The sequence below is a fragment of the Porites lutea genome, chromosome 1, assembly GCF_958299795.1.
Source record: "Porites lutea chromosome 1, jaPorLute2.1, whole genome shotgun sequence".
NCBI lineage: Eukaryota > Metazoa > Cnidaria > Anthozoa > Scleractinia > Poritidae > Porites > Porites lutea.
Genome location: NC_133201.1, coordinates 14,341,065 through 14,367,094, shown reverse-complemented (window position 1 = coordinate 14,367,094; position 26,030 = coordinate 14,341,065). Strand labels below are relative to the sequence as shown.

The 26,030-nt window shown below is 37.7% G+C and overlaps 2 protein-coding genes across 2 annotated transcripts in view; one reads left to right on the top strand and one right to left on the bottom strand.

Moving 5' to 3' along the window:
- The window catches only part of LOC140945856 (endothelin-converting enzyme homolog), a 34,264-nt gene extending 21,553 nt beyond the window's left edge, over positions 1–12,711 (bottom strand). The window contains exon 1 of the mRNA XM_073394911.1: positions 12,374–12,711. Within this exon, the coding sequence (XP_073251012.1) occupies positions 12,374–12,692 (319 nt within the window). The 5' untranslated portion in view covers positions 12,693–12,711. The remainder of the gene's footprint in view (positions 1–12,373) is intronic.
- A 7,134-nt stretch (positions 12,712–19,845) lies between these two features.
- LOC140945888 (endothelin-converting enzyme homolog) overlaps positions 19,846–26,030 on the top strand; it is a 37,779-nt gene continuing 31,594 nt past the window's right edge. The window contains exons 1-2 of the mRNA XM_073394954.1: positions 19,846–20,228; positions 25,367–25,566. Coding sequence (XP_073251055.1) covers positions 19,886–20,228; positions 25,367–25,566 — 543 coding nt within the window. The 5' untranslated portion in view covers positions 19,846–19,885. The remainder of the gene's footprint in view (positions 20,229–25,366; positions 25,567–26,030) is intronic.

Here is a 26,030-nt window from a genome sequence, read left to right as displayed (position 1 = left end):
TTCTCTATCTGAGCCTGGATATGGTCCCTAATATTTCAACTCTAGTTTGGCTCGCCTACATTTGACAAAGTAAGTGGGTACGAATAATTGCGATAAAGACTGAAAGAGCGCAAATTCGTAGCAGGCTCGCCTTAAGGCAGCAGTTATAAGCGTAAGAAAATGCCCGAGAGCCTTAACTTGTTTTTTAACAAAGATAAGTTGTTCGTCTATGGCGCTGGACGGCGGTTTGATCAAAGAAGGAAACGGTTGTTCAGACAGTGGTTTCTCTCTTTTCGTAGCGTAGCGTCCGGCCTGGAGAAACCACAGCTCGCAGCGTAGTCCAAAAAGCGTTGGTGACTGCAAAAATGCCCAAACTGGAACAAATATTCAAGTATTCGAGTGCCACAGAAGGCGAGTTTGCTGCCTTTCTTTATTGTATAAAACTAGGGGTGCCACCCGGTAAGTGCCAACGAGGCGAATTCTTTTGTATTTTGTGGAATGTGTATAATGGTTTTTCGCGATTTGTTTCATAATTTTGGAGGTCTAAAACTGATTTCGCTGTAGAAAAGGATGGCTAATAAATTTCACCAAAGTTTGAAACAAACTAGGCTTTCACTTTTATTAAACAATAACAACATGGTTTGAAGCTTTGTTGGTAAATTGGAGCAAGTTAGCTAGACGAGTATGTTTCCTGGAAAATTTCATTGTATCAAAATACTATAAACTATAGACAGTAAAATATTTTTCGAGTAAGGCCTTTAACTGCTATAAAAACAAAAATTGACGATTCCGAGCCTTCGCCCAACAGCATCACCAGGGATAAAAAAATTCGCATGGTGTTATGCACATGAAAAAATTAGTGTAAATGCGGCAAAATGTGTGAAAAGCGTAAGAATGGGGCAAAGAAGTCGAAGAATGTATGAGAAGTGTAAAAATATAGACTTGAATGAAATACAAAGATCTAATGAGTGAGTGTCACAGGACAAAGAATCTCTCGAAAGGCATAAAGATAGTCTCCGAAACCAAAGGTCCACAAATTCGTTGCATTCCTCACAAAAGGTGAGGACTGGCTCAATGTAAATCAAACTGAGAAGAACACGCTGGTTCCGATAACACTTTGAGCGTGTAACCCTAGTCCTTGATCAGTTACCGCTTAAAATTCAATTAACAAAAGAAAAGATAACATTGAAATCTCAGGTTCTGAGTAGAGAATCAAACACGCTGGCACAGTGTAAATAGGGCTGCGAAGGACATGCTGGTTCTGACAACAATGTGAGCTTACACAGGGGCGTAGCGAACATGTACGCACGTGCGTACGTGCGTACCTCAAAAGTCTAAAGTAAATTTTATTTATTTATTTATTTATAGGCTCTTTGGCGCAAAGCGACCTTTACACCTGCAAGAGTTTTCTCTTGACTTGCTGCTATTTTACAAAACGTAAACTTTGCGAATATTGCATTATTCATTTTGATGTGCATGAGTTCAAAACCCTGTCATCACAACCACAGTAACAAAATGAAAAGACAAAAATAAAATGGATCGAGATCCACGAATGGAAATTCAAAGACTTGACCTTTTGACCCCTTGAAGTCATTTTCGTTCTTTTTCTGAGAGGTCCACAAAAGAATTTGACCAGATTTGACGGCAACGTAAAACGCAGTCATTTCCGGTCAGAACTGATGAGTTCATGAGGTGTTTAAGGTGTCGGTTCAGTCAGTCTGTTCAGTTGACATTTGAGCGAAGGAATTAAATAGCAGAGAGATCAACGAGCGACTTCTTTAGTCGGAGTATGATTAACAAGGTCAATAGAGCGGAAGCAATCTCTTATTTGTTTCAGTCATTCAACACTGTATTTCTCCCTGAGACTGAATTTCTGTTAGATTTATAGTATGTGATTAAATCTAAGCATACAATTTGACAATATGCCAACGGAATATGAATTTTTGAAGTTAATCAAGAGAAGGGTCTCTTGAAACAAAAAGACAGTTATTGTTTTATTTTTTCCGTAGTTGTCCTCTCTCTCTCTCGATGGTGCTTTATTCATAAATAATTTAATTACTATAAGAATGAAAGACCTGTTCTTTCATTCTTTGACTTCATTCGATTCTTTGATTCATTCGTTCATGAACTCAAAGGTAGTTGGTACAGTATCGGGCTTTAAGTTGAGGACTTATGCTAATAAAATTAGAGGTTATTTTTTCGTACAGTCTTGCATTTTTCCAATTCAGACCGATCAACTGACTTGTTTAAGAGTCTGTCGATCTGTAGTCAAATAAATACATAATCCCATTGTCCCATTCAGGGTTTTCAGAAGTGCATCAGATCGCATAATCTGATACTGCAATAATACTTAAGTCTCCAGGTCCATGCGACATTAGCCATCGATTAACTCTGGCTTTCTTTTTCATGGACGGTAAAAATAGCGAAATACCGTGGAATTTTCGCAAGTGGTGGGGTATTTCGCTTGCCTTCTGCCATTGCTAAGGAATATGATGGACTACTCGTAGTCTAGAGCAAATGATGTCTGTGATTGTAACACAATAGTATTATTGAACCTGAATTGATTACTTACCCACCGCTGCAAAAAGACAATCTTGCGTGTTACAGAAAGATTTGGTGGTTTCCTGTTCAGATTTCTGTGCGAATTTCTGTCGTGTTGCTAAAACTGTACTTGCTATTAAGAGTGCGATACACAGAGCCGAAAGAAACACGACTGCAAAGATCAGCTTTTTCTCCTTGGAAGAAAGCTTTGAGCTGTTTAAAGTGACTCTAACGGGTCTGGGTTCGTTAGCAACATTGTCTGCATTAGCTGTTCGCAGCTTAAAGTAATCATTAACCGTGGTTAAATTAGTAAGTGATCCTGAGTCTTTCCACATGATTTTGGTTTGGACTCACTGCTTATTAGACAAGCACTTATGTTTCAGTTAAAACAATAGTAACTGTAGGTGCTCGAAGAGAAATTTAACGGTTTGGTCCCTATAACTATATGGGTCAATAAATGCAAATTTTTGGAGGTATTTACTAGCGAACAGAATAAAACACTGTCTCCAAGGGGGTTAATTAGGATGAGTTCTTACGCTACGAAGAAAACAATCATTATATAATTTTTTTTATCAATTACAAGAACATTGAACACATTCAGGGATTTGCAACATGGTATCTCAAATGTGCCTCCAGCACTTCTATATAACATATCTGGTATCGCACGTAGTTAACATGGACTTAATTGAACTGTAACGGACAACGAGTTTTACTCTCGAATGGTTATGTTAATTTAAGGCTTAAAGGCCTTGAAGAGGCCTTATATGACAAGGAAATTCACTGGAGGATGAGTAAGAAAATGCCTCGAGGTCAAAACGTGAAATGGGTGAGCTCTTACTCTTCTCCCCCTTGCAGTTTCTTTCAACTTTAGGCTCTAACCAAACCACTTCAAACTACTCTTTGCGGGTTGAGGGGTTGCGGGTCACGGGTATACAGCGCAGAACAAAGGGATATGCTTTCAACATAACTCCCTGAAGTGAGTAAGGGCTTGTAGTCCATCGTATTTCCCCGCCAAAAAAGAACCTTGAATAAAGGAGATAACGTAAATAACGCGAATACCAGCTGAGCTTTTGCGCGCATTCCCCACACACGTAGGCCTACTCTGGGACCATAAGTCAGGCGACTTTAGGCGACTTTAGGAAAATTCGCTCAGGATGTTAGGCGATTTAAGGCGACTTTAGGCGATTTGACGTGCCTTTAGACAACTTTAGGCGATTTAAGGTGACCTAAGGCAAATCAAATGTAAGTATTTGTAGAGTGATTTTACTTGAACCGTGAAACAGATAATAACAAATAGTGCAAAATAGCGAGAGGTAAACAAAAGAAGACAATAGTGTTGGTAAATAATAGAGTGTAGTATTCTACTACCTATTTCACGGTTCAAGTAAAATCACTCTATGATAGCCCACGTTCGAAATATTAAAATTCCAACATGACTCCGAGGCTTTAGGGTCAAAGTTTCTTATTTCCGTGCGGCCATATGTTACACATGTCACTGAATTACTTGCTACTGTTTTTAATGCAACTATGTTATGTTTTAAACACAAAGAGTAGTGTTTTATCCGCGCTGGAATTTTTAGCCAGTGACCAAAAACGTGCTGTAAGTCTTTTGGAAAGCATCAAAAACGTCCCCGGAGTATTTCTTATCAATTGGATTGCTAAATAAAGCAATAATTCTCTTTTTTTGGACATTTTAAAACGTGTTGATTGAAAAATATCGAACAAAAGCAGCCAAAATAAAACATGTTGGACAGACGTAGTTACACAAAATATTTGTACAACTGAAGTACACCGTTAAAGAGTTTACCTGCTTTTACAATACAGCTGCTTCCAAATGAAACAAATTTCTATTAATAATATCTTCACCAGAGGAAAGAAAAGCTAGAGGAGAGTTTCATTATCTCCAACAGACAATTTTTCATATATTAAAATTCATACTTGGCACCGAGGCTTGGGGAATAAAACAAAAGAAATGTATCATTAATCATTGCTAAGCCTCAACTGAGATGATTTCAGCACAAATCTCTGAACCAAGTAAGAATTTTGATGTGTCGAAAATGATCTATTGCAACGTAACCTGAGATCAGGCTCTATTTTCGTTTCGCTTTGAAAAGTACATTCCGGCGGGTAAGGCGAAACGAATAGAGAGCCTGATGAGCCTGGGGTCCGTGCACACTTCGGCCAATCTAATTTTTCATTTTTCCAACAAAAACGGAAACAGGAAATATTACTTATCCTTGTCATATTTACATATTTAAAAGTACAGACAGAAATAGAAAAAAAGAAAATGGTCAGGAAAATTGATCATTTTTTCATTTTTCTAATTTTGAAGTCCGCTTCAAAAATACAAAAAATACGGTAAACGGCTAAAAGCGATATTTTGCTATTTTTTATTTTCTTGCTATTGTTAGAAAATGAGAAAAATGAAATAATGTCCGATTCCTAACTCATTTTTCTATTTTTCCGTTTTTCGCCAAAAATAGAAAAACAGAAAAATGAAAAACATCATATTTATTCCCACCATTTTTTCATTTTTTCCATTTTGTTCAAAAAAATGAAAAAATAGAAAAATAGCATACCTATCGCCCAATTTTCCATAATTCCATTTTAATAAGAAAAATGAAAAAATGACAAGTGTTGCGAGAAATTTTCTATTTTTTTTATTTATTTAATAAATAGTAAAACTTTAAAACGATACACCCTTTCAGACAGTTTTTCACTTTTTATTTTATTGAAAAATGGCGCAGAAAAGTGAGAAGTTATGAATATTTTAACGTTAACTGATTTGGTTAGACGATTTACCCAGGGTCGGCGGAGATGTGGGGGAATTTGGGGGGGGGGGAAGGCTTAGTTTTCGAGATGCGGACGTAGTTCCATTCACTTTTGATCTCGATTTCCCTGAAGGTTTGAGTTGTCGGGGGTCGACTGTGGATGAAAGCGGCGGGAAAACCGTAACGTACCGGCCGTGGCCGTGGGAGGAGGAGAAGGCGTGAAAATTGGTACGGGAAAAAGGGGGTGGTAACTCAACGGTTTTCATGCCAGCAACAGTATGGTTCCAGCACAAAAAAAGCGGTTCGTGAGAGAGATTAAGGGGAAGGAGTTAAGAAGAAGGTCGTTGAACAGTCACATGCACAAAATAAAAAAAGAGCAAGCCAGTGAAGAGGTCAGACGCTTTTAAATGAAATAGATGCTCAAAGGTAGACTGCTTGGCCTGCCGAAATAACGGATCTTGCCGCAGAACGGATGTTTTAGGATTGCAAGAGTAAAGTATGTTGAATTAATATTATGGAGGAGAGACATAACGAGGCGGCTAGTATACACTCGCGGGAGAGAACATCTAAATGATCTGGCCCATACATTTGCTCATACAATTGATTAAACGTTGGATAGCTACTATCCACAGGATAAATCACTATCCAGCGGCCTGGTAATTTTTTATGTATTTTATGGAAACCAATTGCGTTATCTACTGGATAGTTATTTATCCAGCGGATAGCGTTATCCACCTTTTAAGCAACTCAGCCCTGGAAAGATGAGAGCAAAGATCGCTAATGTCGGGAAACCCATGCGACAAGTATGGGGAAACGTTCTACAGTTTGAATGGAACAGGAACACTTTATGGTGACACAGTGTTAGAACGGGTCACAGAGTGAGTCCTAAGTAATGAGGTAAAGGAATCAGCTAATCAAATCCAAACGTGAATGAGACTACTTTCGCATTCCGAGGACTAAAGCACCCCCACCCACCCTTCCCATCCCACGTCTCCGCCGACCCTGTGTAAATCGTCTAACAAAACTAGTGAGTCTAAAGTGGATTAGGTTTTTCTTTTCTTTGTTGGTAAATGTTCATCATTTGTCATTTTTCTTTGCTATTTTTCATGAAAACAAAAGATGAAAAATTATCCGTTTTTGTCTGTTTGTTTGTTTTGTATTTATTGAAAAAATGGAAAAATTATTCGCAACACTTGTCATTTTTTTCATTTATCTTGTTAAAATGGAATTATGGAAAATTAGGCGATAGGTATGCCATTTTTCTATTTTTTCATTTTTTGAACAAAATGGAAAAAATGAAAAAATGGTTCGAATAAATATCATTTTTTCATTTTTCTGTTTTTCGATTTTTTGGGAAAAACGGAAAAATCGAAAAATGATCTAGGACTCGGAGATTATTTTATTTTCCACACTTTTCTAACAATATCAAGAAAATAAAAATAGCAAAATATCGCTTTTAGCCGTTAACAGTATTTTTTGTATTTTTGAATTTAACTTCGAAATTAGAAAAATGAAAAAAATGATCGATTTTACTGACCATTTTCTTTTTTTCTCTTTTTTTCTGAACTTTGAAATATGCAAATATGATAAGGATAAGTAATATGTCCTTTTTCCGTTTTTGTTGGAAAAATGAAAAAATAGATTGGCCGAAGTGTGCACGGACCTAGGCGGTCCGTGCACACTTCGGCCAATCTATTTTTTCATTTTTCCAACAAAAACGGAAAAAGGACATATTACTTATCCTTATCATATTTGCATATTTCAAAGTTCAGAAAAAAAGAGAAAAAAAGAAAATGGTCAGTAAAATCGATCATTTTTTTCATTTTTCTAATTTCGAAGTTAAATTCAAAAATACAAAAAATACTGTTAACGGCTAAAAGCGATATTTTGCTATTTTTATTTTCTTGATATTGTTAGAAAAGTGTGGAAAATAAAATAATCTCCGAGTCCTAGATCATTTTTCGATTTTTCCGTTTTTCCCAAAAAATCGAAAAACAGAAAAATGAAAAAATGATATTTATTCGAACCATTTTTTCATTTTTTCCATTTTGTTCAAAAAATGAAAAAATAGAAAAATGGCATACCTATCGCCTAATTTTCCATAATTCCATTTTAACAAGATAAATGAAAAAAATGACAAGTGTTGCGAATAATTTTTCCATTTTTTCAATAAATACAAAACAAACAAACAGACAAAAACGGATAATTTTTCATCTTTTGTTTTCATGAAAAATAGCAAAGAAAAATGACAAATGATGAACATTTACCAACAAAGAAAAGAAAAACCTAATCCACTTTAGACTCACTAGTTTTGTTAGACGATTTACACAGGGTCGGCGGAGACGTGGGATGGGAAGGGTGGGTGGGGGTGCTTTAGTCCTCGGAATGCGAAAGTAGTCTCATTCACGTTTGGATTTGATTAGCTGATTCCTTTACCTCATTACTTAGGACTCACTCTGTGACCCGTTCTAACACTGTGTCACCATAAAGTGTTCCTGTTCCATTCAAACTGTAGAACGTTTCCCCATACTTGTCGCATGGGTTTCCCGACATTAGCGATCTTTGCTCTCATCTTTCCAGGGCTGAGTTGCTTAAAAGGTGGATAACGCTATCCGCTGGATAAATAACTATCCAGTAGATAACGCAATTGGTTTCCATAAAATACATAAAAAATTACCAGGCCGCTGGATAGTGATTTATCCTGTGGATAGTAGCTATCCAACGTTTAATCAATTGTATGAGCAAATGTATGGGCCAGATCATTTAGATGTTCTCTCCCGCGAGTGTATACTAGCCGCCTCGTTATGTCTCTCCTCCATAATATTAATTCAACATACTTTACTCTTGCAATCCTAAAACATCCGTTCTGCGGCAAGATCCGTTATTTCGGCAGGCCAAGCAGTCTACCTTTGAGCATCTATTTCATTTAAAAGCGTCTGACCTCTTCACTGGCTTGCTCTTTTTTTATTTTGTGCATGTGACTGTTCAACGACCTTCTTCTTAACTCCTTCCCCTTAATCTCTCTCACGAACCGCTTTTTTTGTGCTGGAACCATACTGTTGCTGGCATGAAAACCGTTGAGTTACCACCCCCTTTTTCCCGTACCAATTTTCACGCCTTCTCCTCCTCCCACGGCCACGGCCGGTACGTTACGGTTTTCCCGCCGCTTTCATCCACAGTCGACCCCCGACAACTCAAACCTTCAGGGAAATCGAGATCAAAAGTGAATGGAACTACGTCCGCATCTCGAAAACTAAGCCTTCCCCCCCCCCCAAATTCCCCCACATCTCCGCCGACCCTGGGTAAATCGTCTAACCAAATCAGTTAACGTTAAAATATTCATAACTTCTCACTTTTCTGCGCCATTTTTCAATAAAATAAAAAGTGAAAAACTGTCTGAAAGGGTGTATCGTTTTAAAGTTTTACTATTTATTAAATAAATAAAAAAAATAGAAAATTTCTCGCAACACTTGTCATTTTTTCATTTTTCTTATTAAAATGGAATTATGGAAAATTGGGCGATAGGTATGCTATTTTTCTATTTTTTCATTTTTTTGAACAAAATGGAAAAAATGAAAAAATGGTGGGAATAAATATGATGTTTTTCATTTTTCTGTTTTTCTATTTTTGGCGAAAAACGGAAAAATAGAAAAATGAGTTAGGAATCGGACATTATTTCATTTTTCTCATTTTCTAACAATAGCAAGAAAATAAAAAATAGCAAAATATCGCTTTTAGCCGTTTACCGTATTTTTTGTATTTTTGAAGCGGACTTCAAAATTAGAAAAATGAAAAAATGATCAATTTTCCTGACCATTTTCTTTTTTTCTATTTCTGTCTGTACTTTTAAATATGTAAATATGACAAGGATAAGTAATATTTCCTGTTTCCGTTTTTGTTGGAAAAATGAAAAATTAGATTGGCCGAAGTGTGCACGGACCAGCCTGATACAAACCTTCTGTGAAACGTCTGCCGCCCACTTTTTTGATTGATTGACATTTGCCGAATCAGCCAACCAAAATTACTTCCGTTGCTTGTTTTTCTAGTATGCGAATTTTTCACGCGTGGGAAAAATGCAGACTGGGTGACTTAAAAAATAGCTTTTATCTGTTAATTTTTCAGCTAAAAATAAAACAGTCAGCAAAATCACATTTAACTTCTTGAAGGGAGATCTCGAAGGTTATTTCTGTTGGCGTAGAGGGTAAAATGTTTTCGAAAAGACGGCGACACGATGTTCTACTAGTTTTATTATTTTGGCTAGGCGCGCTCGAATTTGAAATACTGAAATTTCTATTATTCTGTTGCCTTAATGTTTTCCTCGGCAATTTTCCCCGATTTTCAGTACATAAATCTTTAAAAACAAAAGCAAACAGCCAACGAGCGGGGACACCAGTTTTCCTGGTTTATATTTTACAAAAAGCGAAGGCAAACAACCATTCTGTTACCTTAAGCCACCATTATCCTACAAAAATTCCTTGAACAGAGATGCGATATTTTTCGTCTAATACTTCACAGTTGGCGATTGAGGTTTCTTTCGCAGTGAGCCCCCGCTTGCGTACCCCGTTCAGAGAAGTCATTCCCGGCTAAACTTTCAGATGAAACCAGTTTTAAGATGGACAGTATTTTGATTTGCACTCGTTTGTTGGTCAATCAAAAGGCACCTTGTTAGCGGTCAACAACTTGCAGAGAGATTCAACTCCGCGATACACTCACATTAGTTCCGTAAATAAAGCAAATCCTGAGAAGATATGAACAACCATATGAATTTTCTGAATTTCCATGGCACATATTACGGCATATTTTCCTACCATAAGACCATAAAACAATAAAAAAAGGCAGCAAAATCGATCCTTCTCTCCGCCGACGACGCATCATTCACGAAAACAACCACGCAAGGAATAAGCGCTTTCAACTTCCGGCCTTTCCGACAGCCAATCAGATCTTGTGGCATTGTTCTAACAGCTAATCAGCGTTACGGCCAAAATCTGGCCGTAACGAGCACAAACGTTAGAGAGTTTGTATCAGGCCCAATTATAGCGGCAGCCGTTGGAGGGAATGTATAGAACCGCTAAAATTGGGCCTTATCTCAGGTTAATTGCAACGTGACATATTAAGAATTGTTATCTTTTACGGAATTGCCCTGAAACTGATCAGAATTCATTATTTGTGACTCATTTCGCTAATTTCTTCTTGAGCTGATGGTAACATTCGTAACATTCGTTTCTTGATATGGACTGGCTTGCTGTTTTCTCGTTAAAAAATCCAGGAAGTCAACTCCTGGATATTTTATAATGAGTTTTTGAATTGCCCTTAGGTATAGTATCAGTTTGCCAGACAACTTCGATTTTCATCATTTGGTGATGCAGAGGGAAAAAGGAGTCATGTATTTAAATTAAGATACTCAATATTTCATTTTAACTGCCATGAGCAAAGCTCATCACGATTCTCACAGCCACGAAGATCCAATTCTCGAAAAATGGAGATGAGGACATACCTCTAACTGATGATTCGGATTATCGCCTAACAATCGATGCTCGAAATAGACTTGATCGGTTGCAGGCCCACGTTTGTAGTGTGCGAGGCAGTCTTAAACCAACTTGCAAGTCTCCTTATGAAGAAAACTCAACCTGCCTGTTTTGTTTGTCTGGTTGTTTAATGAATCCTTTCATAACGTTCTAGAACTCTCATGGAGGTCTGACATCCTGACAGTATTCAGTTGGTACACTCCCAGACAGTAAATATTGCTTATCGCACGATCTTATTGACTAGCTCGATGGTGCATAACTTCCACGTTTTGAAAATTCAGTTCAAGCATCAGCGAGTTCAGTTTAAACCTTCAACAAGATGCTTGGACAATAGCGTATTCTAAAGAATAGATTCTGAGATGAGGGCAGGCTGCATTCACTCACGGCCGTTCATCACTGGAGCCGGAACCAAGGGAAAGTCAGCGGAGAGAAGATAAAGTCTCGGTTGAGCCGAATTATTGTCGATAGAACACTGGTCAATTGCTGATGCTCGATAACCAATAAGAACCTTTTAAAAATGCCCGAATTGATTTTTTCAATACCGTAATGCGTCTGAAAAAGCTCCTTTTAACGTATGGTAGTCACGTATGATAATTACCCCAGTCAGAGATTATTAAACAGCTCGGTCACTGCGTTACGTTAAGAACACGTTTATACTATATTGATAAAAATGATTGGCATTTGATGTAAATGCTGATTTAAAACTTTTGTTCCTTAAAAACCCTTACTCTTTTTTTGTTTTTTAATTTCCAATAGTAAAACGTTTCTCGTCCTAACAGTCTACATTATATTTAATGCATGCAAGCGACTCATGGGCAGCTAGATGGCAAGACCCAAGTGATCTTGATAGAATGAAACAGTGTTGCTAAACTGATTTGCATCGGTTTCGGTTCCAAGTTTTAATTCAAAATAAACCTCGTGATTCACTTTCAAATTTGAGGTAGCAAATACACCGTTAGCTTTATGTTCCACCCGTTCACTGAAAAGGAAATAAATCTACCCAGGGAAAGTATTGTGATGTGTGATGTCAGAAAAGGTGAAAGGTTTAGTAGTGCACTCAGTCTTAATATTGAAAAAGAGCTAATGACTAATTACTAGATACCTGGCATTATTTAATGGCAGTCTGCGGTCATCAACAAATTAGCAATTTCATTCGGTACAGGTCTAGGCCTTTTTGCCCCCCACGATATTAAATTAGCGGATTTTATTCGCAACCACACGACAAATTAAATTACCACTTACGCCATGGGGTATAAATGGCATTTTGAAACAAACAGATACACAGACTGAAAGAGTTTTACTGGGATGATTTCTTTCGGTGATACTTTTTTTTGTTAAGTTTTTCCGAAGATTTTTTTCAAAGCAGCATTTGTTACCTTACTAAACCCAAGCAAAGCCACTGATCATAGGTGAAGCTATTTGATAGAAATATAAAATAATTTCCTCCAAAGCAATGTATTATTTCACATAAAATTCAGTCTTGATGGAATAAACCTAGATTACTGTCTTATTGGGTATAAAGATGGAAATGTTTGTATAAAAATAATTTCTACTCACAAGAAGCGGCCAGGATACACTGTGAAGTAGTACAGGACCCGCGCTGCTGCTTTCCATTATCACCAATGTATGAAGAGCAGTTTTGCACCAAGCTTGGGTTTAACGTGTTGTAGTTTCGCATTTTTTCTATTGCTAAAAAGGCTATCAAGGCAATGCAGGTTAAAACCAGCAAAACAATAAAAAACGCAAGTACTGAAGTGTTACAGTGTCGTCTAGATTGTTGATCACTTCCCCGCATAATTCTGACCTCGCCGTTGTTTGCATTGCCATGTAGATGAATCTCGTCATGCTTTGCTAAGCGATATCTCGAATCTGCCATTATTTTCTCAAATAACCGCTACAAGTGATGTCGTAATTAAATCTCCTTGAGTATACTGGAAATCTGTCAGTTGCTAGCGGAGTGGACGTCAGTTAGAAGCATAAATTGTAGTAAGTAACGAGTGGTTGGTAGAGGAGTACCACCCATGAACGTGTAAAATGACTATCTTGTTGTGTTGACAGCTGAAAATGTTTCAATCAGCCCTTGATAGATTTGCTTATTTACGATTCACATATTTTGACCATGCTCTTTGTTTGTGGCTTCAAAACAGAAATAGCCTAATAAAGTGTGAAAATGATTTCATTTATGGTCAACTTACTCAATATTTAATGAGGTTGTGTCGGAAAGTCATCTCTGAAAAAGAGAAAATTTAATTTTAGAAAATCGAATGATACGAGTCATTACTTAAGCTACTTAGAAATGTTCAATAAGTGAGACTTTTGTAAGTGGCCGCTATTCAAATAACTCCCTGTGACAGATTAAGACTTGTTATCAGTTTTTCAATTAAATCTGGAAACGCAGATTCCAGTACGTTTGTTATTTACTTCATTTTTTGGAGCCGTCAATATTAGAGTACGATTGTTCGAAGGTGCCACACTTCACAGTTTGGTGATGTTGTACATCTTCTCTACAAAAAGCTAGTTGTATTGTTTTAAGAATGATGAAAGTTGATAACGTTGTTTTGATCTATGCTGTTTCCCTAAATGTTTGAAGTAGAATGGAAATATGTTATCACCTCATGATATGTTTCTACAACTTATGTATATTCCTGGTTTTTTGAAAACCGGACTACTAATTAACATGCCAGGCTCTCGCACTGATTGGCAATTTAATGGCCCTTGTTACTTGAAAAGTAAAATCTCACCTCATAAAGAAATTCTTGCATACATGAGCTTCCATTTTATAGAATCGTCTGTCTTGAAGGTAACAAAAGTGAAGCTTTCCTCATTAGTCTGGAAAATAAGGCATTTTAAGGGACAATTTTTAGTGTTGGCGTCACCGATTGCAAAGCCATTTCCCCAGTTCACCCCATTTTTCATTGCAACTGGTCTCCCAAGAACAATCTAAACCAACACTGATCAACAAAACCAAGTCCTACAACCACCAGTTTAACTGCTTGCTGACTTGGAACGTTATCAATAGAGTGTCTGATAAACGACGACAAATAAAGCCTTTTCTGTAATGGGTACGACGACAATAGAAATCAAGTCACATAAAAAATGGGTTCACGTGACTATTGTTCTTTTAAGGAATAAGTAACAATAACTTCCACTTCATCAGATTTTCCGCTAAATCGGAAAGCCCTAATTTTAAATCCAATGGACCATTTTCCATATATTAAAATTCATACTTGGCACCGAGGCTTGGGGGAATAAAACAAAAGAAATGCATCATTAATCATTGCTAAGCCTCAACTGAGATGATTTCAGTTTTGTTTTATTCCCCCAAATCTCGGAACTAAGTAAGAATTTCGATGTATCGAAAATGGTCTATTGCAACGTGACATAATAAGAATTGTTATTTTTTACGGAATTGCCCTGAAACTGATCAGAATTAATTATTTGTTAAGCTCACGCAGCACTCATAGGCATTGAAAGAAGCAACACCACATAACAATGCGGGAGACCCTTTACTGCCGTTACGAGGGTAAAGCACTCCTTTAAGCGCCAGCTTCAAACAACCATGTGGGAACTGCGAGCTGGGGGCCGTACGGCAGTTCTCCCACGGTATGCGCGGGGGGCGATCCCGCACCTATTTAAGAGATTATTTTTGATTAGCTGGGAAAACAATAGGGATTGTCACATAACAATGCCTCTCTCCCTGAAAACAATGGAAGTGCAGATTAAAGGGGACCAGTGAAATAAGAGGTTTAGAACGGTGCAGGTCTAATCTGCGCGGGGCGGGTGGATCAGGAGTTACCCTGATCTTTTTGCCAGTAAATTAATAAAACAAACTTAAAGCAAGGGGTACACAAACACCAACCCGGTCAGTACCTCAGGAGTGCGCACAGCCATATCACCCGGGCAGTGGCAGGACAGAAAAACACCATAGAAACAAAACGGCCGGGAATATCTCCAACATTCTGCGAGAATCGCGATCGCAATGCACCGTGAGAAGCCGTTTCTTTTCGTCTGCATTCCGCCTACTTCGTCTTAAAACCCCTTGCCAACGGGTCGGGTCAGTTTCGTTCTATATGAAACGAAGAAGACTATGCTTTAAATGATTTAAATCAGTGATTAATTGGTAAGCAGCGAGCTCAGAAAGTTATGCAGTTGCCTCATTTTAGAAATTCTGACCAATCCTGCTAAGGTAAAACACAAACAACCTGGTAATATTTTTTGGAAAAATGTTATTTCTGACGAATGAGCTCGCGAAGAAGACAGAAATAAATATTTTGACGGCACGAGATACAACAGGGCCTGGGTACTAGGCCGGGTGCACCATGGGTAGCCATATCGGGGGTATATAAGGCTGCGTATATCACGTGTACGTCATCTAGGCTTACGAACCACCCTCTCTTTGGTTTTTCTTTATTTTTGTTTTATTTATTTTTAGGAGCAACATATTCTCGATGACATTGTAAAGTCCCGTAGGAAGGGCTTTGAGCTTGAGCCTTGGTTCCTACCCAGATTTCCTGCCCGCACTTTTTCCCTTCGGGGTTTTTTTGGGCAGGTTTTTTCTGGCCTCCGTCTGACCGCATTTACTTCAGTTTGTAAGCGGTAGCTCAGCTCTGCTAGTTTTCAGTTTTTTCCCGTTTCTTATTTTATGTACTTGTACAGTTATCTCAGTTTTTGCACCTGCTCCTTTACTTGATATATTTAGTTTCTATGTATAGAAACTAGGTCAGCTGTCCAGGAACCGCTCTTTAGGAGGCGACATAAGTCTCGTTTGATGCAGTTAGGTTGCAGGCAATGTTACAGACTTCTAGCCTGAGTCGTTATCCATTTGTTTACTTTCAATGTCCTGCCCTAGCCTTTTATGGCAGCCTTACTGGTTATTGGGCTACGTGCCTTGTTGGGTACATTAGTGGAGATAATTCCCAGTTTTCCTGGCACTCAGCCTCTGTGCTCCTGAAGTGTTCCCGGTCCCAGTTATCCGTTGATCAGAGTTTTATTAAATTTCCCCAGCCTAACTGGCACTAAGCCTGCGTGCTTCTTTGGGGGACTCAGGTCGAGATCGACCAGTTGTAGCAAATCTCTCTTTTGCTTAGCCTCTGTGCTCCTGCCGTGTTCCCTGTGCCAGTTATGCGTTGTCAGAGTTTTATTTATTAGTTTCCCCAGCCTAACTGGCACTAAGCCTGCGTGCTTATTTGGGGGATTTAGGTCGAGATCGACCAGTTATAGCAGTTTTTCTTTTTGCTTAGCCTCTGTGCTCCTACCGTGTTCCCTGTGCCAGCTATATGTTGCCAGAGTTTTATGAATTAGTTTGCCCAGAATAACTGGCAGCCTAACTGGCGCTAAGCCTGCGTGCTTAACTGGGTGAATCAGGTCAAGAGCGACCATTTGTAGCACGAGTTTTTTCTTTTTGTGAAAGCTAGTTTACGAGTGTTGTACATTAGGTATTCACCAGTAATCACCTATTATTGTATTTACATAAGTACTTTGTAGGGTTGGTTCTCGCCAAGCCGTCCCAAAATAAACTTATTTGCCATTACGTTTTGTCTGTTAATGTTGTGTAGTGGAGTCAAAATAATCCGTTTCCAATTTCTCTCTTCACTAACTATCCTTTCAGGATAGATCCAGATAAAATTTTCCCGTAACAGCCACATTTCCATGAGAAAGAACTATAAAGTTGGCAACAAAAGCTACTAGATATAAAAAAAGAAAGGGAAAGGAGAAAACGAAAACCCAACGCAACGCAACGCAACGAAAGAGAAACATAAAAAAATCGAAAGGTAAAAAAGAAAAAACAAAAACAAAATTTTGTCTTATGCAAGTGCGCCAAAAACAAAAAAGCAGCTTCATGCATTACATGTCCAGTTAGCATGAAAATATGCCCTTATTGTTGCAACATCAAAATGTTGCAAATTTCATTTTTAGTCATTTCCTTGCTTATTGTCAGAAAACCGGTTTCAAAAGGAGGAACTTGTACAAATTCGGTTTTTAAGCCATTAAACCAAGATTCTAGTGTTCCACTCCTTGTTTGACCTACAGCGGGTTCAGGTTGCGCGTTTAATGACGTTAGTTATCGCGTTCGTTATCGAAAAATAAAGTATCCGTTAAGCAACTTCACGTTTCCGTCGAGTTTACAAAATATGGAAACACGTTATTTCGTCCTTAGATGTTGACCGTAAGCAAGAGCGGTCTCTCTTATATCCCAGGAAAACCTTTATCCTCTGACCTAAGACATATCATTATTGATAAAATCATTGATGGAGGAGGTGACCCACTAACAATCGTGAGATTTCCCGGTCGATTTATGGATACTGCAAATGAGCTAAACGTTTCATCGGCTACAGTTTCGAAATTTATCTCGTCGACAATTTGATCTTTCTTCACTGTAAGTCGTTCACAATGCGTTCTACGAACTTGCTGTATTCCAGGCTCATAAGCTCTTCTTCGACAATATATACTGGAGTTATTCTTTTTGTAGAATAGTAGGAGTATTCTATCTTGGTTTCAATCGCCATGACACACATATCGATAAGACAACGCACCTTTTCTCAGACAGAAGGATATTATCCTCGCCTAGCATAGCACTTTCTCAATGCAGCGGACCCGACAATCTCGGAGCCTGGAACAGGCTACGCCTAGCAACGTCTGACAATTTGCCTCGCAACGCAAACAATCAACCGTGATAACGAACGCGATAACTGACGTCATTAAACGCTCAACCTGAATCCGCTATACTCATGCTGTGTCATTTTTTAACATCGATCCAAGCCTTCCTACTATTAGCCAGTGAGATTGTCAAATGTTTCATTGAACGGCTCAATAGGGCGCCTCGCTTTTGCTCCAACAAGTAATACTTCTGGAGACGAACTGCATTAAACAGGGACGAAACAGACCACTTTTAGGTTGTATTTAAACAAGTGCTGGACACGGATTTTCGCTTGTAAAATCACCTCCCACTGAAATTAATGATGTTTCAACCGACAACCGAAAAACACAAAGAGATGCCGGTCTTGGAGTAACGTTTGTTGACGATTGCTTGAAACCTGTCTGACAACACCCTACCAAAATTAGCAATTCTTTCAGAGCCAGGGGAAACGCTTTATGATGTCCCAGAGCCGCGATGAAGAGGTGGAGTGAGTGAGTTATAACGTTTCCAGCTGAAATGGAATCATAATCAAGCTTGAAACCAGATCCCCGGGGTTCTGGAACACCCTCCTTGATTGGCCTTCCCACTTCTCCCAGCCATGGTTGCCGCGAAACTATGCTATTTTCCCGAGAATTATCATCATCATCACCATCCGCATCCTCATTATCATTATTTAAGCCTCCTCAATTTGTTTTATGTAAAGTTTCATCAAGACCGACATTCTCTTCTGTGCTGACCAGTCCATTTTGCAGAGCTTTTTTGTCGCTCGTTGATGTTAATATAACTTGATTTGGTATGTATTTTTTAAATACTAAATAAATGTATATTTGTAAAAGTACTAATGTATTCAGTGTAGTGTTCATCCGTCATATCCTGTTACTGTCCGGCAGTCACTTCAATTTCTATGTCTTCAAAATTTCCGCTGAAATTGCTTACTTGGTTCCAAGCTTATCAATCCCATCCCCGGACGTTTTCTTAACTTTGCAAGCGAAACTTAAAAGTGACAATGACATTGACGAAACAATATAGACTATAATGGTCTATAATTACTGAGAGGAAGGACGTCTGACCTTGCAAAAGTTTATCAAGACAGGAAAATAAGCGGTCACTATATGACAGCCGCGGAGCTTCCCGTTGCAAGCCTTTCAAGAAGTACAATTTCTCTGATTCAATTCGCAACGCTGCCATTTTTTTTTTTGGAATCCTTTACAGAGGTTGACGGGCTAACGTTGTCGGCTGAAGTTAGTGTTCAGTTCTCAGTATCTATGTGCTCTTGTGTATGTACTTTTTATAGGCCATAAATTAAGACCGTATGAAATTGACTATGACAAATTCCTCACTCCCAGTCAAATCTTTGATGACAAATTCCATTGGCACCGGGATGGTGTTTACACACGACTTATTACTCCCGGAGTACTTGATAAATTCCTAGCGGCAAATGGCCAGGGGATGGGTAACTTGCTATTGACTAAGCCTTATTATTTGATTGACTTACCGTAGTTATTTGATTAAACGCCGCGACATTTACAAAATTTTTAGTGCCAATGTGGCGTTTATTCAAGGGCGGTGTTTATTTCGAAATCATATAAAAAAGGCACCTACCACAGTTAATGTAAATCGTTTGTAAATATTATTTAATTTAAAGGGCGGTCACCAATGTCTCTCTTATTTTCCGGAGATAGAATCGTAAATGTCTGGATGGTGTAAATTACCAAGTTGTACCGAAGTTTTCCTCATTATCTTCGACTAAACGCCGCATTCTTCTGATTAGGTGCGGCGTTTATTCGAGGGCGGCGTTTAATCCAATAAATACGGTAATAGTGATGGTATTGTCTGTTAGATTAGTTGTCATTTTCCTGTAACAAGGTTGTCACGTTCGTTTGCCGCTATTCCTTGGTATGTGCGTATTTGCATAGCATACATAGTGATAGGACAGACGCCGTATCATCCTCATTTTTTCTGCCAATGTCTTTTGAATGCGATCATCCGGAGTGTGAATATTACAATTCTGGCATTATTCCAGTGAGGGTACTTTGTTACCTTGAATTTTCATCATATGGAAAAAAAAAACAAAAAACCTAAATAATGAAAAAAAGGAACTTGAACTTTCGGCCTCTTTATGCCATGGGGGGCTGGAGAGAAGAAAAACATTGAAAACTGAAAGCGCAACTAGTATCTGCGGAGGAGAGAAGAAGCCTTAATAAGGAAGTACGAAAATCTCTAATAAAATACTTTTTTAGGCCAAGAGCAAGTAGATAGAATCTCCGGATACGGTCTGTTCAGGAACTGCTCAGACAAGGACAATGTATCCATTGCGTCATACAGGAATGTGTGGAAATAGGAAATTCATGAATTTTCACCCTACTTTTCAGTCATCAAACTAGCAATTTAATCACGTTTACCTATTATTTTCTATAAATCTGTTGTCTATTATGTCATTTGTTGAAATTATCACCAATGAAGAAAGTAGAATGACTTGGCTAACTGAAATGGACTCATTTGATGGGACAACAGAGATTAACAAAAAAAAGAACCGAGGTTTGCTGATTGAAAGGAAAAGCAAACTTTGCTCAAATGTTAAATGTCTGATGCTTCTTATTGTCTTGCTGGTTATATGCTGTCTTATTTTACTGAATCTGTACCTGATCGAGCGCGCCAAAAAAACCGAAGTAGAGACTCCAGAAGAGCTAGTCAATTCATCACTTGGTATTCCTAAACAACAAAGACAGTATGGAGGATCGTGTTGGTCAACAGATTGCTTACATGCAACGTCAGGTATGAGTAATTACTTGCGTTTCTGTAGCGCAAAACTTAGCCACTTATGATAAATATGTTTGTTACGTAATAAGAAGCCAAGCTAGTCTTACATCTGCCTAACACTCTTCTAGAAGGATAAAAGGGGGAAAAAGGTTAGTTCTAGTTTTCATCAGCCTGTATCATTTACCACCAAGGTCACTCGAGGCACATGACGTCCTTCTAAGGCTATATTTGGGTTTTGTTTTATGCTTAGAGAATATCTTATCAAGTTCCTTTCGTTTGAAATTTGATTATCGCGAGATCGCGAGATTTTAATCCGAGATTAAAAGTTTGCCGAGGAATAGGATATCAAAAATGTTTTCCAAATACGTAACTGGTTCTATTTGACATTACGATAAAAAAAAATGCAATCGACGCTATTGGAAATAAGACTTGGAAATCGTCAAAGACTTTAAGACTTTGGCTATGTTCTGAGAACATTTAAAGAGATATTAACTGTACTAGCCTGATGAATTTCTTCAGGAGACTTGAGTGGCGATTTGATTCAAATTTTATCTAAAAAAAGATTTAGAGAGAAAAAAATAACAGACCTTTCGAGACCTTCGGTAAGGATCCATTTCTCTTTTGAAATTGCGCAAGACAGTTGTTGGTTAAGAGCTAAAGGTTGGCACTTTGTTGAGCACTATCCATGACCCAGCGCGCGTCCTAATCCCACCCCACAGAAACACTGGGACCATATGACAACAAAGAGAACGCGGGAAGCGTGGCAATCTGTCTAAAGATGGCCGGGAGCTTGAATTGCGTTTGAAATAAATTTTGAATTTGTACTATTTCCGAAAGCTCTTTTGAGACTTAGGTGGACGGATGAGAGACAAATGAAAAGTAGTGATTTGCCTGACGTTGGACTACAGTCGTTTTGGTATTTAAAAGTTGGTTATGGTTGCGTGGTTTGTGTCCCTAAAACAAGTCGACAAGTGAGGAGTGAGCAAGTCTAATTTATAATTATCATAAAAAATCTCCCAGAATCCTTTGAGGCAATTTTCTATTTTATTCGGAGAAGCCTGTCAGACCACAACAAGATAACATTTGCCATAAAATATCTTCCCATGTCACATCTAAGATAACGACGTCATCAGTCATGTGACTATTTCCGATTTAGGTTTTTTGTTGCTGTGACAAGATTTCATTAACGAGTTAAAAACAAATAACAAATTTGAGGTTTTAGTTGTGTGGGGCATTTAAAAATAACCAGTTGACGTAAGGCATTTAAAATTTAAGGGGGGAGGGGGTAATGAACATGAGCAAAAAAGTCGGGAGACTAGGCCGAGGGCTATAGAGGGCCAACCTTTCATTACATGATCAAAAGAGGGACATGACGTCATCAGTAACGTGATCAAAGCGTTTTAAATGTTTTGGTTCGTTTCTAAAGCACCTTTTTTGTCATAAATTGGCAAGTTTTTGCTGTTTTTCCCAAAAATTCTTTACGCTGTTTTGTCTCTGAGTAATTATTATTTCATTAGTCAGAAGTTCAAAAGTTGGGGAAATTGACCGATATTGCAAGTTAAAATCGAAAAGGAGACCTGCTTCTGAGACTTTTGTAAAATCCTTTTGACAACTTAACTGTTTGTTTGCCGAAATAAAAGTTCAACATTTGTTAATAAAGGAGAACTTTTAAAGCTAAAAGGATGTATTTGGCGGCCATATTGTTTTCCTCATTCCGGGGAGAGAGGTCATGTAGCAGCTCCTCTAGGCCTAAAAGCCAACTGGTTTGCTACCCTAACCTAAAAAAATGGAAATAATGATGAACAATGTTGTGTTGATGTTTTCGCTCACAGATTAAAAGACACATTACGAGCTGGGAGAGAATCGTACGGTCATAAGGTTCAGTCGGCAGCTGCGCGATCGATAGTTCATAGTTCATTTCAATAAAAGCAAATGGAATCACTTCTGACTATAGCGGACAACCTCGAACCGTGAGTTGGTCGTATAAAGATGCGGCACCGAAAAAAGACGAAAAAGCTAGCCCTTTTTGATCAAATTATTTTAAGGTTTAAACTCGAAGCTTTATATAGTGTAAAATAACTATAATTTACTTTTACCGGTATCACTTGTAATAATAACAATAATAATAATAATAATAATAATAATGATAATAATAATAATAATAATAATAATAATACAAGGCAGACGTCTCAGGCATTAAAATGTCTGGAATAGTAATATCTTAAAAAAAGTCTGGAATATCCGTTTTATTGACCCGCTATTCTCATTCCGGAATTGTTAGTGAAATATGTTCCAAGTAGAATGATTGGATTAATTATTATTCATTCAAAATATTCCGCCATTTCTGTGGCCCCAATCTACCAGCTAATTCTTCATAACCAAGGGGCCCTTACCGTAATATTTGTAAGTTGCGAGCAACTGCATACCTTCCATCAGTTCACGGCTATCCGAAGACGAAATAGCTGAATTTCTGATTAAACGTAAATGGAAGAAATGTAGCAGTACGCAAAACATATTGCATACGTTGCACTTGTCAAAATACAAGAGCCGCACGAGTTGCCATATTTACTCTTTTCGGTTAGCTTGTCACAGAGAGCGTTTTCTCCCTCAATAACAGTCACCATTTAAAGTCATGGATAACACACAAAATTTAATACTTTAATAGTAATGGGAAGATCGTATCAACTATAATGCCTGAGTAGACTGGAGTTTTGGGAGCAAGTTTAAACTAGGGGAGAGATCTAAATTTTCCGTCTATTTTGTCCACTGAGATTGCAGCTTTTCCTCACGTCCAATCCGTAATGATTATACTGTCACAGGCTTCTGTATGGTCCACCTGTATGGTCGATATGAAAAAGAAACTGCAAAAGATCAACGCTTATAGAACTCACCCACTCGATTACATCACGCCTGTTTTTGAAAAATGTATTTATAATCAACTTATATCTTATTTTTCGTCTGAAAATATTATCACTCCTACTCAAAATGGGTTTAAGCCAGGCAGTACCACTGTGGACTGACGTCTTGTTGATCTCATTGAAGAAATCTCTACCTCTCTAGATCAAGGAGATTATGCTGTAAGAATATTTTTAGATTTGAGTAAAGCATTCGGTACAGTCAATCATTCGATTTTATATTGTCAAAGTTATCGTTCTATGGCATTCAAAAACCTCATATCGACTGGTTCAAATCGTATCTTAACAAAAGAAAGCAGAGAGGTTTTGTAAATGGTAACATTTCTGACACCATGCCAATTTCGTCTGGTGTACCTCAAGGATCAATTTTAGGACCGTTGTTATTCTTGATATATATAAACAACTTTACTCAATCTTCTGATTTCTTCTCCATGAGACTATATGCAGACGATACCTCTTTAACAGCTTCAGCTAAAAATGCAGATGAACTCTTATTAAAGATAAATAAAGAACTACCTAATATTTATGACTGGCTATGTGCAAATAAATTAACCTTAAATCTAAGAAAAACTAAATATCTTATCTTTCAACCTCGTCAGAAAGTAGATTATAATTATTACCTCCGCTATCGATAGCTGGCCAATGACCATATTGACTATGTTTGTGATAAAGTCAGTAAGAGTATTACTATTATGACAAAGATAAAAAGTTATCTAGGAAATCAATGTTTAACTAGTATTGACTATTCTCTTGTTTACCCATATCTCATATATGGTTGCTATTGTGGGGAAATAATTATGATAATCCATTATCACAGCTCATACGTCTACAAAATAAAGCAGTTAGAATAATGAATGACGTTCCTTTACGAGATCATATCACTCCTCATTATGTTCATCTAGATTTATTAAATTTCGTGATATTGTTAAAATTTACAATTGTTTGTTTTTATATGATTTTGTCTCTGATAATAAGCCGTGTAATTTTCCATTATTTCTTGTATCTGAGCAACATAATTATTTTACACGAAGTGCATCTGCTCAGCAATTACACATTCCCCACTCAAGAATTAATATTCGAGAGTTTTGCCCTACCGTCATTGGAAAATACTATTGGAACGATCTCCCCCTTTCTATTCGCAATAAATCATCGAAAATCCTGTTCAAAAAGGCACTTAAAAAATATTATCTTGCTCAATATTGACTGGTGTGCGTGTGTGTGTGCGTGCGCGCGTGTTTGTGTTTTAATGAATAACAAAACTACAAAAGAATAAAGTCAATCTTGTTAAGGGCCATGATTAGTTTTACTATAATGTGCCCTTCTCCATTCTAATTTTCTTCTTTATTATTATTATTATTATTATTATTATTATGTACACGTAGTTTAAGCAACTTTGTACCAATTGGTATTGTACAACCAATGTATTATTGATATTGTACAACTATTGTATTATTGTACAACTAATGTAAAAATAAAATACAAATACAAATACAAAAATACGCCTGTTCCTCATAAACTAAACTCACTGGCCCTCTCCTCCTACACAAACTCATGATCTTTGAGATTCTTCTCTGCCCTCCCAAAGTCTTTTTAAAAAGGTTCCGACAGCCTCTGTTAGCTTTTGCAATCCAGCCAGGCTTCTTCGCCCTCAATTCGTTCAATGGATGGTAGACGTGCATTCAGTTTTTCATCTTCTATGCCTATGGAATAGGATGAACTGCCGCTCGAAATTACTAATATGCCACCTTTAAAACTTTCCTGTTCAATTCTTAGATTATAAAGTTTCTGCTAAAGGTGCACAGACTGTATTGCTATTGCATATTATAATGAATACTAGTGTTTACATCCTTGCATAAGGACATTTTATGCCGTAATAGAGGATGTGAAAAAGTGAAGTGTCTTAAATAATCTATATTGAAAAGTCATTTCCCCTTCTTAGCTGTTTAGGTGGAGCCACACTGCAACTATTCATGACCGCAGTCGGTAGGTTTCAAAAGATCATAGTTTGCGTTTCAAAAAAGGGAACTTAAAAAAAGGCGTTTTATAGCCACGGAAAGCCTTCTTTGTAAGTGGTTTTGCCCAAATTTTTAAATCGTCTCTAGTATAAAAGAGTAGTCAGACACCCATGATTAAATTTGTTTCTCGCTCAGTAATGAGAATTTCTTAATGGTTTGAAATGGCTTGTACTTGTTTCTTTTGTTTCTTCAACGATGTTCATTGAAGTGAATTTTTCTGCAGATCTGCTGAATTCTATTGACCCATCTGCCGCCGACCCTTGCCAAGATTTCTACCAGTACGCATGCGGTGGATGGATGAAGAAAAATCCTCTGCCCCCTGGGGTTAGTAGGTGGGATCAGTTTATAAAGCTGACAGCTGAAAATAACAAACTCATTGAAATGCTTCTTGAAAATAAGGAATTAAAAGCAGTTTACTCCAGGGTAAGCAATGTTTAGCTTGTTTTTCTAGCACTTAATCATTGATGATAACAGCATAACACGATGTTTCTTTTCACCTTTGAACTTTTTGTGCAGAAAATCATACTTCGTGTTGCGACAAATAACTATTAATTTTATATTGCGTTCGACAATATGAGAGAGCAACCTAAACCGGCTCAACGCGCGAGAAGAATTCAGCAAAAAAAAACAAAAAAAAACTAGACTTTTGGTGTTTGGGTCGAGTACCGGATAAGAAATAGACCTAACAGCCCATCGTTTCGTTAACTCGCATGCCCCCTTGGAGAAAAGCACGTTTAGAAATGCTACAGGGGACATTGAGGATGCTCAATTTGGATAATTTACAGTTTGATCGAGAACGCCTCAGCTGCGGGATGCACATAATGTTGATTTGCAGAACTAAGGCCAGTTTTCGGCAAGCGATCGAATTCACAATGGCGAGTTGCTAA